This window comes from Lontra canadensis, unplaced genomic scaffold (genome assembly GCF_010015895.1).
Source record: "Lontra canadensis isolate GAN:19392208 unplaced genomic scaffold, GSC_riverotter_1.0 scaffold4, whole genome shotgun sequence".
NCBI lineage: Eukaryota > Metazoa > Chordata > Mammalia > Carnivora > Mustelidae > Lontra > Lontra canadensis.
Window position 1 is genome coordinate 36,625,270 of NW_022630998.1, and position 16,111 is coordinate 36,641,380.

A 16,111-nucleotide genomic window follows, 5' to 3' on the forward strand; every position below is an offset into this window, starting at 1 on the left:
TTTGAAAAGGACCATTTACAAAGGTGTGGGGAAACACAAAAGATGGTGCAGCACCCCAAAACTAATAAAAGCAACGCTTTGTTGACACCTCTAGGCTGAAAGGGTGAGGAAAGGAAAAGATTATCAGAACCTGAAGAGAGGGGGCACCTGGCTGGTTCAGTTGGAAGAGTATGCGACTCTTGATCTCAGGGTCATGCGTTGGGGCCCAACACTGGGGGCAGAAAAAACTTAAAAAAAAAAAAAAAAAAAAAAAAAAAAACTTAAAAAAAACCCAAAAAACCTGAAGAGAGAGGAGAGAACACATTATAAAAAACTTGTGACCTTGGGTCAAGGGACCTAACCAACTCCAGATGATCGTATAATATGGTACATGTGGGAATAAATACCCAACTTCGTTTTCTTTTCTCCCTGAAATCTGTAGTGGTTCCCCCATTGCCACAGCCCTTTACTGCATGGACAGAAAGCAGGGAGAAGGGTCAAGAGTAAATCTGGAGAGCAAATGGAGTTTATTTAGGAGTGCAATTGCTGGGTTGTTAAATGTACTCATCTTCAAATTTATTGAAGAAAAGCAAACTGTTTTCCAGAGTGATTGTCTTCAAAGTAGAGTTCACCCTGCTCCACATAATCACCAAAATTTAATAACACGGGATCTTTTCATTTTTGTGAATCTGGTAGGGATGTAATGATACCTCTTTGTGGTTTTATTTTTCATTTCCCTATTACTACAATGGCTGAGATTGTGTTCATGTTTCCTGGCCATTTGGATTTCTTTTTATGTAAAGTGACATTTAAAGTCATTTGCGCGATTTCTACTAGCTATTTGTCTTTTTCTTTTTTTAATACATAGGAGTCATTTATATCTTCAGGATTACATATTCTGGATTGAGTTTTTGGCCAGTAACATGTGTCACAAATATGTTCTCCCAGGTGGTTTCCCTGTATTTTGACCCTCTAAGTAGATAAGATCAAAGGTGTTTGTTCTTCGAAGTTTTGCTTTATTTCCTAAAAATACTGCAAAGCAGAATTATAACAAAAAGTAGATGAGTTAGGTATATTAGCTAAAATAGATAGAAAAGAATGTGGAGAGAATTCTGGGCAAAGAGAATAAAAGAGAAAGAATCAGAGGTGGGAAAAGAGTAGAAAAATAAGAAAACCATTTTTATTGGCTAAAAGAGCAATTAAACATTTGCAATTTTATTTTAAATTATTATTAAATATTACTAAATGATAACATTAAATTAAATGAATCATCTACATGAAAATAATTTCATATTTACTCTAAAGTTGAAAACACAATAAAAATAAACCCAAGGCAAGATAGGAACAACTAAATATAATACAATTAACTTTACAATACATTAAATCAGCGCTTTACTGAACTTAATTTATACAGAATTTAGTTAAATAAATCACACAATCAAGACCCACAGCTCTACAACTCTGAATTCGCTATAGTATATGATAATAAGGCCTGAGATTGGCATGCTAATAAATATTAAACCTAATTTTAAACAATCTAGTTATTTCAAGTCAAGTTACCACTTTAGTCAAAGGCTATGTGAGATCCCAATTTAACCTATTTCTAAAATATTATATCTTCATAAATTTGACAGTTATAAAATATGAAAAGTAGGAAAAGAGAAAACAAAAATATAAGAAACAAAAAATTTAGTTCCTTAAAGAAGTAATGGAAAATGATTCCATTTTCATGTTTCCATTACATAATTGTTTTTTGAAAAAAATTACATGAAGAGCACAAAAGTATTTGGATTAACTACTTAAGCTAATAAGTGTTAAGCTGTCTTCTCTCACAAATATTAATAAAACTGTGATAGAAATATAGCTAAGATAAATGGGATGTTTTAATAAGCATTAATCTTTTGTACTGAACACTTTTCTCTAAAGGGTTATAATAAAAATAAAGTGAGTATGCAATTTATCCTTTTTTATAGATCTTTGTAAAGCATAAACATAACTCTCAAAGAATGAAATACCACCATTTTAAAGTCCTACAAAAAAACTTAATTACCTTGAATCTTAGACTAAATATTTTTTTAAAGTGAACCATGTGCTTATTCATAAGATAAAGGAATTCTAAGCAAAAAAAAAAAAAAAATCAAACGGATAATCCTATTTTAAACAATTATTTTAACACAAAATAATACTGTGATACTATTTTTCTGAAGATAACAAAACCTTCATCCTTGCTCTGCCAAGCTAATATTCTTCATAGAACTTCTGATAATTTTTTAAAAGATTTTATTTATTTGAGAGAGAGAAAGAGAGGTGAGAGAGAGAGCTCTTGAGAGTGCATGACTAGGGGGAGGGGCAGAAGGAGAAGACTCCCAGCTGAGTAAGGAGCCTGACTACCACTTGGGGCTTGACCCCAGGACCCCAGGATCATAACATGGGCCAAAGGCAGACCCTTAGCTGCTTAACTGACTGAGCTACCCAGGCGCCCCATACAGGGTTTCTTTTCAAGAAGTTCATGATTCAACCACAATACCTCAATTCTCATGACACCTCCCTTCAGAGAATGAAGGCAACAAGGAGACAGGTCCTTGCCACAAGAGCTATTTATCAGAGTCCACTTTCAGTGAGTTAGTCCCTGAAAGGTGGGTTCAGTGCTTGGAGGCAGGGCCACTGGCTGGCTTAGCAACTTGTCCATTATGTTGATTTTAGCATCATGCTTCTCACTGTCCTCAGGACAAGTCATGCTGTAGCTTGTAGGCACCAAGGAAGTCATGTGGACAACCTGTCCCCCATTCCTTTGGAGAAATAATAGAAAAATACTGCTGACCACTTTCCCATTATAGTAAATGTTGCCAGGTTTTAGTGGTTTTTTTTTGGTTTTTTTTTTTTACTATATGACAAGCTACATGATGCAAGTCAGCGTCTTTGAGAGTATCTTCCATACCTTCCTGGCTGGTTATTTTATTTTATTTTTTTAAATATTTTATTTATTTATTTGACAGAGAGAGAGAGATCACAAGTAGGCAGAGAGGAAGGCAGAGAGAGGGGGAAGCAGACTCCCTGCCAAGCAGAGAGCCTGATGCGGGCCTCAATTCCAGGACCCTGAGATCATGACCTAAGCTGAAGGCAGAGGCTTAACCCACTGAGCCACCCAGGCGCCCCTGGCTGGTTCTTTTAAGTGTTGGATTTGCTCAGTTATGACCATCAGTTTGTAAGTGGCATTTGCTTGGATGAATTCATCAGCCTTCTACACATGTTCTGCAAGTACCATATGGTCTAAGGGGTCCCTGGCCCAGTGGGTGTGGTAGGAGCTTACCAGCGCCAGGCCATCGGGGGTTGAGGTGCACTCCACCAAGGCTCCTCCCTGACCTGTCGCCAGGTGAACTCTGGTGTGGGGACCTCCTCCATCTGCCTCTGCTTTGCAGCATCCTCCATGAAAATATCTGAAACCTCCCCTACCACTCTCCCCAATAAATTATAATATGAATGCTCATGAGGTATCTGAAGATACTACAATTTAAAATATGAATATACAAAATTGTAGCCGTTACTAAAACAGAGTAGTCCAGTACCAACAAAGTGGTTAACTGCTGAAAAGTTCTTTTTTTTTTTTTTTAAGATTTATTCTACTTATTTTAGAGAGAGAGAGCGTGGGCAGGAGAAGGGGCGGAGGGAGAGTGAGAAAATTCTCAAGCAGACTCCCCACTGACTGTGGAGCCCCACACAAGGCTCGATCTCAGAACCCTGAGATCATAACCTGAGCCAAAATCATGAGTCAGGTGCTTAACCTTAACTGACGAAGCCACCCAGGTGCCCCAGTGCTGAAAAATTCTTATGCTAAACTAGGTTTGTGTGGACTTCTGAAAGCCCTTATAAATATGTTTTTATATTCACTGTAAAACGTGATAAGGAAAAAATCATTTTTTGATTCCATCCTAATTTCTCATTTTAAAATTAGCTCTAACAGACTGATTTCTGATTGATGTATAATAGAAGTGAAATTCTCATGGTTATCCAAAAGATGTTTACAAAAGTTAATTAGCACATATTCCAAATTCATATAAAAGAAATGTCATTTGGGGAGGATTTATTGCACTTGCCTTTCACTACATGAATCTGTAAACTTAATGAAGAAGAAGAGATCCATTGATTATAAAATAAAAAGTTTCTTTTTAAGAATAAAATGTTCAATGATAAAATGTTCAATGTTCATTTAAAAAATACATCAAGAGTTTGTCTGGGATTGTTTGGTTTTGTTTTCTTTGATGCTGAGTACTTTGTCATCAATCCTGGCCTGGAATAGAAAAGAATACACAGTTAAAATGCAGGAAGATATTTGAAAAATGTTTTGCGAATCTTTGATTTTTTTAAAAATTTTACTTGATCTATAAGAGCAAATTTTACATCTCCTAAAAATTAAACCTCAAAATATAACAATTTTATAGCCAGCTCTATTAAAACTCAAATTAGCCATACCTTTTTGGTTTTGTTGCAGTCTTCTGCACTCTGCCTGAGTTATCTGTAGTGAAAGAAAAGTCAAGAAATGCCATAATGAACAACATGAAATTAAAAAGCTATATAAAAATCTAAAAAGTTAAAGCTGATTGATTAGAGATAATAAAAAACTTTGTTAGTACTACATAGTTCACATTTAGACACACCAAAAACTAACTTTATTGAATAATTTCTTTATAATTTACTTATTTTATGGTATTATACTTAATTTTATTTTTGCAGTTGGGCTAGAGTCAGACTACCAAAAAACAACTTAAAGAGGCTTTCTGGCTGGGTGATGATAGTTAATTTACCGCTGTGCTTCAGCAAAATTTCTCTGAAGGAATTTCTTTCCTTTTTTTAAAAAATTGAAGTATAGTTGACACACAATGTTATATTAGTTTAGGTGCACAACATAGTAATTGAACAAGTTTATATGTTATGCTGTGCTCACCACAAATGGAGCTACTGTCTGTCACCACAGAGCACTATTTCAATACCATTGACTATATTCCCTAAGCTGTACCTTTTATCCCTGTGAGTTATTCATTCCAAGGGAATTTTGCCTTTGATTAGATTACTCGGCTCCCCTAGACGCCTGAGTTCGTTCCCTGCTAAATTAAGCCCAGAACAGTTTTGCCAAAATTTAAAATCTAATGGCTTCAGTTAATTCTAACCCATGCTAAGGTAACTGACATATCCCTAAATGGCAGCATACACAGTCTATCCCTTTAATAGTATGCATTTTAGATTTAATAACAATGTTAATTTTAATAAAACGTTCCTAGAAAATCGAGTTCTTTAAAATGACTGCAAACTCACCAGTACTTTGGGCGCTTTCTCTGGGTTGGTTAGCTACACTAACTTTTTCCTTTCTCAGTTCCTGGATAATGCCTTTATTTAAACATACATCCACATGCACATTGAACAGGGTAAGATCCGAAGTCTTTTGCTCTAGGTTACAAACAGGACAAACTAGAGGTTGGTCTGTTATCGCTTCATGTAAATAAGACTTGGAGGATTCTTGCCGACTTAATGACCCAATATCTTCCAATGAAACAGTAGAGGAAGAATTGTGACACCGTGCGTCAATATTAAATGATTTGCTTGAAAGACTAGCACATTCCTCTTTGCTGTGCTTATCACTTAAGCCATCTATACTTTTTGCTTTACGTGGGTTATCTTCAGTCTCCACTAGCTCTACACAATTTACTGAACTGATTTCTGAATCCTTCTGATGGGTTTCATAATCCTGCTTCCCATGGAGTGAGAATGAAGGATGTACATTTTCTTTCTTGTTAACTTCTGTAGAGGAAGCGTGAGAACATGAGAACACATTGGAGTTTTCACTGATCAAATGTCCATCAAGACATGCATCTATATGTTTATTAAAGGCTTCCAGACTGATGCTTCTTTGCTCCCTAAAGCAAATTGGGCAGGTAAATATCTGAGAGTTATTTGAATTCTCCGACGTTTCTAAATCCTCATTCATCTTCTTCTTTAAAACTTGAACTGAATATGATGTCTGTAAACTTGGTTTACCCACAGCTTCACATTTAAATGTGTCTTGATGGCTCCATTTCCTTTCTGATCGCTTTTTATCAAAGAAACTCTTATGAGATATTTCTAGAGGTTTTTGAAACTGATCTTTGTCAGTTTTCTCTAGCATATACCCAGTGGCTGACAGAGTTGGGTTTCCTGCCTGTAGGAAGCCAATAATGCTCCTTTGTTGGTGCTTCTTATCTTCTTCACTGGGAAAACCGGACAACCGTACACCTAAATTAAACCAACCACAATTACTTTCTTAACAAAGCCAATTCACTCATAATGCATAACAGTATTTTGCATAATATTGTTGTGACATATATACAAAAGGATGCTTAGAGAAAAATAATAAGCAATATGGCATATTTTCTGAATTAAAGTATACTTTTTCAAAATGGGTATTTCGCATGAAGTTTACCTTCCTTTATAAAACTGGATATCATAAATAGTATCTGTTTGGCATCATTAGATAATAATTATATAACTAATATTTGACAGAAGATACCATTAAATACCAACTAACTGATTGGAGTCAACTTCACAGACTCTAGCTCTTTTTTCCCAATAGCCTTGTTTTTTAGAGCACTTTTAGGTTCACATCGAAAATGAGCAGAAAGGTCAGAGTTCCTACATATCCTCTGCCCACACCATGCACAGCCTCCTCCAATCAATATCCTGCAGCAGAGTGATATGGTTGTTACAACTGATGAACCTATGTTGATATAACATTAACACTCAAAGTCCATAGATTACATTAGGGTTTATTCTTGGTGTTGTACATCCTATGGATTTTGACATGTTTAATGATATGTGTCCATCATTATAGAATCATACAGAATAGTTTTTACTGTTCTAAAAATCCTTTGTGCTAATTCTATTCATCCCTTCCCTACCACCTACCCTTGACATCCACTGATCTTTTCACTGTCTCCACAGTTGTTGTTTTTTTTTAACATTTTATTTATTTATTTGACAGACAGAGATCACAAGTAGGCAGAGAGGCAGGCAGAAAGAGGAAGGGAAGCAGGCTCCCCGCAGAGCAGAGAGCCTGACACGGGGCTCCATCCCAGGACCCCGGGATCATGACCCGAGCCGAAGGCAGAGGCTTAACCCACTGAGCCACCCAGGCGCCCCAGTCTCCGCAGTTTTGTCTTTTCCGGGATGTCATATAGTTCAAATCACACAGTATTTAACCTTTTCACATTGGCTTCTTTCACTTAATAAAATACATTTAAGGTTCGTCCATGTCTTTTCATGGTTTGATAGCTCATTTCTTTTACGCACTGAATGATATTCCGTTGTCTGTCCCAGTTTCCAATCATCTACTACTGAAGGACATTTTGGTTATTTCCAAATTTTGGCAATTACGAATTAAGTTGTTATAAACATAGGCTCTTTAGCTCTTTCAATCAACATACTTTATTCAATCAATTTCACGTGTATGCTATGTTTCATATATGAAAGTACAGCTAATGATCCACTCTTAGCAGTAAAGGTGGCATCTGGAGTGCTTATTCATGAGCATCCTCTCACGCAATTCACTTTAGAAACTTGTTTTGTTAATTTGTTTGTTCACCACGCAGTGGCTGCAGATACGGTTTTATATTGTCACAATTCCTCTAAAAATTGTAACCAACAAATGGTAATTAAAGACCGAATTGATGTGAGACTATTTAGAGTCTTTCTAACCTACTGTAAATATTTTCTTGTTTTGCTACAAAAATATTAATGTGTTTATCATGAGGTGGTGCCTCAGATACCAAAGGAGTACTACATAATGTACTCAATATGTACTGTATTTGTTTCCTAAAATCTGAAAGGTTGTAAATTTTGAAACATACCTATCCCCAAGGATTTCAGTAAGTAGGAAGGAAAAGATCAACTGTAATTGTTTCTTACAGGAATTAAATTAATGAGCATGGTTTCACTTACATCAGGTTCTAAGAACTAAGAAAAATGGCAGCATAGGTACAAACTCCTAAAGAGGTTTAAGAAAAAAATGAAGGAGAGAGAGAGAGACTATTTCCTAAGTTGATTTCTTTGGGAAAATCTAGCAGATTTAAGGAAAAACAAGAAAAGGCATACCCATAAGTCTTAATCTCAAAGGATGTGGAAAATCAGCATCAATTTCTGTTCTTAGCAATTCTTTAGCAATAGCAAATATTTCTTCTGCAGTAGATACAACAGATGAAACTGTAGATGCACGAGTTTTTACTTCAAAATTTACATTCTTCAGTTTAATGGTAACAGTTCTACCCTACAACCAACAGAATACATTATTATACACAGTTTTCTAACTTCTAGAAAAAAGTTATTTTGTATGTTGGAAAAAATTCAAAAACATGTCTTACATACACATAATATAGAAGTATAATCAATTATTTATGAAACATGGTAATGAAATCTGTCAAAAAGAAAAATGAAATATATAAGCAACCTAAAAAATCCCATTTTAGCCAATAATTATTACTTCCTACCCAAATGAATTTTTATAAAAGGACTTTTTATATAAAAAGCAACATTAACTGATCATTTTTCATTTTACTAAATCTCTTTTAGATTTCAGTACCTAAAAAGAGAGGAAAAAAGCTTCTTAAAGGGGTCTCCATTGAAAGGGTCTTATAGACAGCTCACAGTTATTGTGTACCTCCTATATGCCAGACACTATGCTAATCCATTTACATGTAAGAACTCTCTTCACTGTTATTTCTTAATGGGTACAGAATTTCAGTTTGAGATAATGAAAAAGTTCTGGAGATTGATAGTGGTGATGGTTGCACCATATGAATGAACTTAATGCCACAGAAATGTAACTTAAAAATAGTTAAAGTGGTAAATTCTATGTTACATATATTTTACTACCTCCTGGAAGTTCTGAGAGTGGGCTGACTGACTCACTTCCAAAGAATAGAGTATAGAAAGGGAAAAATAGTAACTTCACAGAGGAGAAGCCTAGCAAACACTCACTTAATCAGGTGACAAATGTTACTACCCCTGGTGATACCTTGTGGCCATACTATACCTTGAAAGGATGTAGTGAAGAGATTTCACCTCTGGTATTCTTTCTAAAAATCCATAACCCCGGTCTAATCATAAGAAAAACATCAGCCAAGCCTAGATGGAAAGACACCCTGCAGGATACCTGGCCAATACTCTTGAAGACATGAAGGTCAAGAAAAGCAAGGAAATACTGAGAAACTGTTACAGATTAGAGGAGACAAGACAACTAAATGCAGTGTGGTTCCCTAGACTGAATCCGGGAACAGAAAGAGGACATTAATGGAAAAACAGTAAAATCCAAATAATGTCTGGAGTTTTGTTAATAGCTATGAGCTAATTTTAGTTTCTTGGCTTGACAAAAGTACTATGACAATATGGCTAAAATAACATAAGATGTTAATAGTGTGGGAAACTGGGTGTATCAGAACTCTCTATATTATCTATACTACTTTTCTGTATATATGAAATGATTCTAAAATTACAGGTTTATTAAAAAAATTTTAAATCAACTCTCTTTATACTTAAGGTATGATAGAGAAGGATTATAAGAAATATATAGGGGAGGGCAGTAGAAAAAAAAGGAAATATATAGATATCCCATTCTAATAACTTCATTGTTTTCTGTTTTTTATTTTTTGGGGATAACCTTTGAATACCTTTGTATTATACTTTGTTAATAACTCCACCTCTGGTTTCAGAGTTTGGAAGATTACTAAATATGGATTGTTGTGAGTAAAGATTACAAAACAGAAATTTAAAACCTTCCAGGTTTTGTTTGCAATGTGTTAAACAACCTAGAATAAGGGCCTTGAAACAAAATGTTATTCTAGAAAATACTGTCTACCTGAGAAAAACAGTAAAGGAGGGTTGGAAAGATATTTATACAAAGTAAATATAGTTCCAGAGAAATCCTTACCTTTGTTTTACTCTCTAATGTCAATATAACTCTGATTTTGAACTTACTCAAATGTACTCCAAATTCTGGAATTATACTGGAGCCAGCCCACTGTTGTAAGTTGCTTCTTCATCTAATCATCTTATTATAGGCCTCAATTACAGGTCAGAATCAAATTTGTCTCTATTGGGGATGGGAATAATCCTTTCTAATGCGTCTCAATTTGTACTCAAACGTAAAACCTAACTCTTCCTTTAAGGTATCATTTTACTATTAAAATTTTTTTAAACCAGGGGCACCTGGGTGGTTCAGATGGGTAAGTGCTTGCCTTCGGCTCAGGTCATGATCTCCGGTTCTGGGATCCAGCCCCACATCCCATTTCTCGATCACCAAGGAGTCTGTTTCTCCCTCTGCCTCTCCCCACCTCATGCTTGCTCGCTCTCTCTCTCTCTTTCTCTCTGTCTCAAATGAATAAATAACATCTTTAAAGAAGTTTTGCTTTTTTTGTAAACTAAGAAGACCACATCAAAATAAAGTACCTTTAGTCCTTCTTTCTGCAGATCTTGAGCAAGTTCACTGCAAAGTTCCCGGCACAAGCTATATTGTTCCTCTGCTTTACTTATTTCATTGAATGTCCTAGAAAGACAAAAATGATTTTGGTGCACAGAGTAAACTATAATCCAGGATAATTAAGGAGTGATAAAGTATTTTTAAATAGCTTAGCATCAAGTTATATTTTCTGCAGTACAAAATAAAATTTTCAGATGAATTAAGATATAATTAAGGAAAAACGTCTAAAATCTATGTAAATAATGGAAGATCATTTGTAGTTAAACTGATTACCAAAGGTACATTTGTTTATCTATAATATTTTTTAAAAAGTTGATTAAAGTCTGACATATCATATCAATAAGAGAAAGTATAAAAATTATATGATCATTTCAATAGATGCAGAAAAAGCATTTCACAAAGTATAACAACCACTCATGATAAAAACCCCAACAAAGGGTGCCTGGGTGGCTCAGTGGTTAAGCCACTGCCTTCGGCTCAGGTCATGATCTCAGGGTCCTGGGATCGAGTCCTGCATCAGGCTCTCTGCTCAGCGGGGAGCCTGCTTCCCTCTCTCTCTCTCTCTGCCTGCCTCTCTGCCTACTTGTGATCTCTCTGTCAAATAAATAAATAAAATAAAATAAAATAAAGATTAAAAAAAAAATTAAAAAAAACCCCAACAAAGTAGGTTTAGAGGAAACATATCTCAACATAATAAAGGCCTTACATGAAGAACCCACAACTAACATCATTCTCAATGGGGAAAAACTGACAGCCTTTCCTTTAAGGTCAGGAACAAGATAAGGATGTCCACTCTCACCACTTTTATTCAATACAGTATTAGAAGTCCTAGCCACAGCAATTAGACAAAGTAAAGAAATTAAAGGCCTCCAAAGTGGTAAGGAAGAAGTAAAACTTACACTATTGTACATGATATCATCTATAGAAAACTGAAGATTCCACCAAAAGACTACTAGAACTGATAAATGAGTTTAGTAAGGTCACAGGGTACAAAATCAATGTACAGAAATCCACTGCACTTCCATGCACTAATTATGAAACAGCAGAAAGAAAAATTAAGAAAATAATCCCATTTGCAATTGCACCAAAAACAATAAAATACCTAGGAATAAACGTAACCAAAGAAGTGAAAGACCTGTACTCTGAAAACTATACAATATTGATAAAAGAAATTAAGATGACACAAATGGAAAGACATTCCATGCTCATGTTTAGAAGAACAAATATTGTTAAAATCCCTACACTAGGGACGCCTGGGTGGCTCAGTTGGTTAAGCAGCTGCCTTCGGCTCAGGTCATGGTCCCAGTGTCCTGGGATCGAGTCCCATATCGGGCTCCTTGCTCAGCGGGGAGCCTGCTTCTCCCTCTGCCTCTGCCTGCCATTCTGTCTGCCTGTGCTCTCTCTGACAAATAAATAAAATCTTAAAAAAAAAAAAATCCCTACACTACCCAAAGCAATCTACAGATTAAATGCAATATCTATCAAAATACCAACAGCACTCTTAACTATAAGGAACAAACTGAGGTTTGCTGGGGTTGGGGAGGGTAATTGGGTGATGGACATTAAGGGGGACACTGATGTAATGTACACTGGGCGTTATATGCTAATGGTGAATCATTAAATACTACCCCTGAAACTAATATGCTATATGTTAACTAATTTGAATTTAAATAAAAATCTAAAAAAGAAATAGCAAGAGCATTTTTTGCAGAACTAGAAAAAACAAACCTAAAATTTGTATGAAACCACAAAAGGCTCAAAATAGCCATAGTGATCTTCAAAAAGCAAAGCAAAGCTGGAGTTATACTACAAAGCTATAGTAATCAAAACAGTATGGTAGTAGCACAAAAATAAGCAACAGATCAATGCAACAGAACAGAGAGCCAGAAATACACCCACAATTATATGGCCAATTAGTCTTCAACAAAGGAAGCAAGAAGATGCAATGGGAAAAAGATAGTCTCTTCAACAAACGGTATTGGGAAAATTGGACAGCTACATGCAAAAGAACATATTGTTACACCATACACAAAAAGAAACTCCAAATGGATTAAGGACCTAATGTGAGACCTGAAAACATAAAAATCCTAGAAGAGAGCACAGACAGTAATTTCTCTGACATCACTCATAACAACATCTTTCTAGATATGTCTCCCAAGGCAATGGAAACAAAAGCAAAAAATAAACTATTGGGACTACATCAAAATAAAAAGCCTTTGCTCAGCAAAGGAAACAACCAACAAAACCAAAAGACACCCTATGGAATAAGAGAAGATATTTGCAAATAATATGTCTGGTAAAGGGTTAGTGACCAAAATATATAAAGAATGAGACAACTCAACACACACACACACAATAATCCAATTAAAAAATAGGCAGAAGACGTCGACAGACATTTCTCCAAAAAAGACTTACAGATGGCTAACAGACAAATGAAAAGATGCTTAACATCACTCATCAGGGAAATGCCAATCAAAATCATAACGAAATATCACCTCATGCCTGTCAGAATGGCTAAAATCAAAGACTCAAGAAACAAGTGTTGGCAAGGATGTGGAGAAAAAGGAACCCTCCTGCCTCCTGTGCTGTTTGTGGGGATGCAAACTGGTGTGGCCACTCTGGAAAACAGTATGGAGGTTCCTCAAAAAATTAAAAATAGAACTATCCTACGATCCAGTAATCACACTACTGGGTACTTACCCAAAGAATTTGAAAACATCAATTTTAAGGGATATATGCACCCTAATGTTTATTGCAGCATTATCTGCAATAGCCAAATTATGGAAGCAGCCCAAGTGTCCATCAACTGAGGAATGGATAAAGAAGATGTGGTATATAAATATATATATACATAATATTACTTGGCCATTAAAAAAAGAAAGAGAGAAATCTTGCCATTTGCAAAGACATGGAGGGATCTAGAGAGTATAATGCTAAGCAAAATAAGTCAGACAGAAAAAGCCAAATACCATGATTTCACGCATACGTGGAATTTAAGAAACAAAACAAAGGAAAAGAAAAGAGAAAACAACAAAAACAGACTCTTAACTACAGAGAACAAACAGATGGTTACCAGAGGGGAGGTAGGTAGGGGAACAGGTAAATAGGTGGTAGAGATTGAGAGTACACTTATCTTGAAGAGCACTGACTAATATATGGAACGGCAGAATCACTATATTGTGCACCCAAAACTAATATAACACTGTACCTTAATTTCACTGGAAATTTTTTAAAAGCTGATTAAAATCACCAACGGATAGTGATAATGCCCTCAGAACTTAAAATACATTATGGTATATGTGTATATAGACAGCTACAGAGGGTTAGCTTAAGAAAGTATATATGAGAATATTATTCTAATTATTGTACATATATTTTTTGGAATAGAAGTATCTTCAAGTAGATGTAAGGGGATGGTTACTGGCATCTACATAGAGTCGTCTAGTAGACAAGTGGAAATGGAGGGCTGGTAAGATTAAACGTAGAAATTTGAATTCATCTGCACAAGAGTGTTGAAAAAAGGCAAGAGGTCATATTAACATAAAAGAGGAAGATGATCTCTCTTTGACATAAAAAATCCTGAGCATAAGACTATTCAGTGAAAAGTCCCCCTTCTAACTCTAACCCCAGCTACCCAGTTCTCCTCCAACCAATGTTTCCAGCTTCCTATTCATTTAAATTTCTCCAGAATATTCTTTGTAAAAGAAAATTTGTATGAGCAAATAAGCAAATATTTCCCCTGTACTTTTTTACATAAACTGAAGAATATTAGATACATTGTTTAGAACCTTTTCTCAATTCATCCTGGTGAGAGTTCCTTATGAATATATAATTCCTTCATTTTTATACAGCAGCCTAATATTCTAATTTAAAGATGTAAGGTCACTTAACCAATCCTCTGTTTTTGGATATTTACTTAAATACTTTCTATCTTTTGTTATCATGAAAAAAATAGCAAGTAACCTTATATCCTTGTAAAATGTCATGTGATTACATGTGTGAAATGAATTCCTAGAAAAAAGAGCTGTGGGATCAAAGTGCATGTGTGTCTGTGAGTTTAACAGACATTGCCAAAATGCTTGCCCCTTGTGGTGGGCAAAATAATGGCCCCCAAAGATGTCCAAATCCTAATATCCTGGAACCCAGTACGTTACATGATATAAGTGACTTTGCAGATATGATTAAGTTAAGATGGAGAGATTAGCCTGAACTGTCCAGGTGGGTCCAATATAATCCCAAGGGTCCTTCTAAGATGATAGGAGGTTTAGAATCAGAGACAGACAAGATGCTAGGCTTGAAATGGAACATGGGGCCATCAGTCAAAGAATATAAGCAGCCTCTAAAAGCTTTTGGTAAGAAAATGGATGTGTCCTTGGAGACTTTAGAAGGCTTACAACTCTGCCAAGACCTTAATTTTAGGACTCCTAATTCAGAACTGTAAAAGAATAAATTTGTGTTGTCTTAAGCCACTAAATCTGTGGTAATATGTTACAGGACCAATAAAAAACTAGTATACTTCCTCCAGGTTTATAGCTATTTCACTCCCATAGTCTGTCCAATAGAGCATCTCTGCCAACCCATTAGTGAAAAAGGCTATCTTGAGAAACTTCATCTGTATTTTTTTAATTATAAAAAAGACTGGGAATATTTGCAGTGTTTCAAGAGGCATCTGTACTCCTTCTTTGTTAACTAATTAGATCTACTGGTATATATTTCTGAAAATAATAAAATCTCATCAAGATTTCATTTATCTTCCAAACAAGATTGTAAACCACTGGACTATGTCCTCTCTAAGCTCAATAGCTTACTATTTGACCCCTATGTGCATTCACCAACACTTGAAAAGTTTCAAGAAGAATTTCCAAGGTCCCTTCTTAAATTTCTCAAATAACTACTCAGTAAATTTTCTCATAAACAGGGCTAGAAATTAAGATTTAGAATCCTAAGATGATTGGTTTTCATTTAATAGGAAGAAACCAACATTAGAAATAAATAACTATAGTTTAAATTTTTTTTCCATGGAGAGCATAGCAAGCAAAGATAATAAAACATTAAACTGGAATATTTAATTTAGTCACATCAACTTCTGAAAAATGTCATTTGGTTTGCAGACAGATTTTTCTATTTCAGTGATATTTTGCTAAAAATTAAAAGTTAAAAATAATATGAATTATGAGTTATGAACAAAACATTACCTCTCAACGCTCATGCTTTTCCTTTCTCCATCCCTTGAAATGAAAAAGAAAAAAAAAAGATTTTCTTTGCTTTTTCAAAGAAAACTCAGTTCTTTTTAGTCAACCAAAAGGATTTAACATATCAATTACCATTTAAAGATTTTTTTTAATGTTTTTGGTTAAAATTCATACATCATGAAGAACAGTGAGTTTTTAAAATCTCAAAATAAAACTATCAACAAAAAATACAGATGCTAATATCATTATATGTATAATGGATCAAGTCTATATCTATCAAAGAGAAAAAATTTACAATAGGTTGATATTATAAACTGGTTCTACTAAAAGCGTGAATATAAAAACCCTGGCTTATAAAAGCCAGTAAGAGTTAGTAGTGTAATGCCTTGCCGTTATACAATCTGATTAAATATCAATTATCTAGTTTTTTGCATGGTATATT

General features: G+C 35.0%; 1 protein-coding gene and 1 pseudogene across 4 annotated transcripts in view; both read right to left on the reverse strand.

Annotated features, from left to right (window-relative positions):
* Positions 1 to 2,396: 2,396 nt before the first annotated feature.
* Positions 2,397 to 3,628, reverse strand: LOC116858930 (annotated as a pseudogene).
* Positions 3,629 to 3,707: 79 nt separating this feature from the next.
* POLK (DNA polymerase kappa) overlaps positions 3,708 to 16,111 on the reverse strand; it is a 65,987-nt gene continuing 53,583 nt past the window's right edge. For all 4 annotated transcript variants that reach the window (XM_032848274.1, XM_032848256.1, XM_032848265.1 and 1 more), the window contains 6 exons: positions 15,673 to 15,705; positions 10,447 to 10,543; positions 8,098 to 8,269; positions 5,290 to 6,243; positions 4,450 to 4,492; positions 3,708 to 4,267 (listed from right to left, as the gene is read on the reverse strand). In XM_032848274.1, coding sequence (XP_032704165.1) covers positions 4,183 to 4,267; positions 4,450 to 4,492; positions 5,290 to 6,243; positions 8,098 to 8,269; positions 10,447 to 10,543; positions 15,673 to 15,705 — 1,384 coding nt within the window. In that variant the 3' untranslated portion in view covers positions 3,708 to 4,182. The remainder of the gene's footprint in view (positions 4,268 to 4,449; positions 4,493 to 5,289; positions 6,244 to 8,097; positions 8,270 to 10,446; positions 10,544 to 15,672; positions 15,706 to 16,111) is intronic.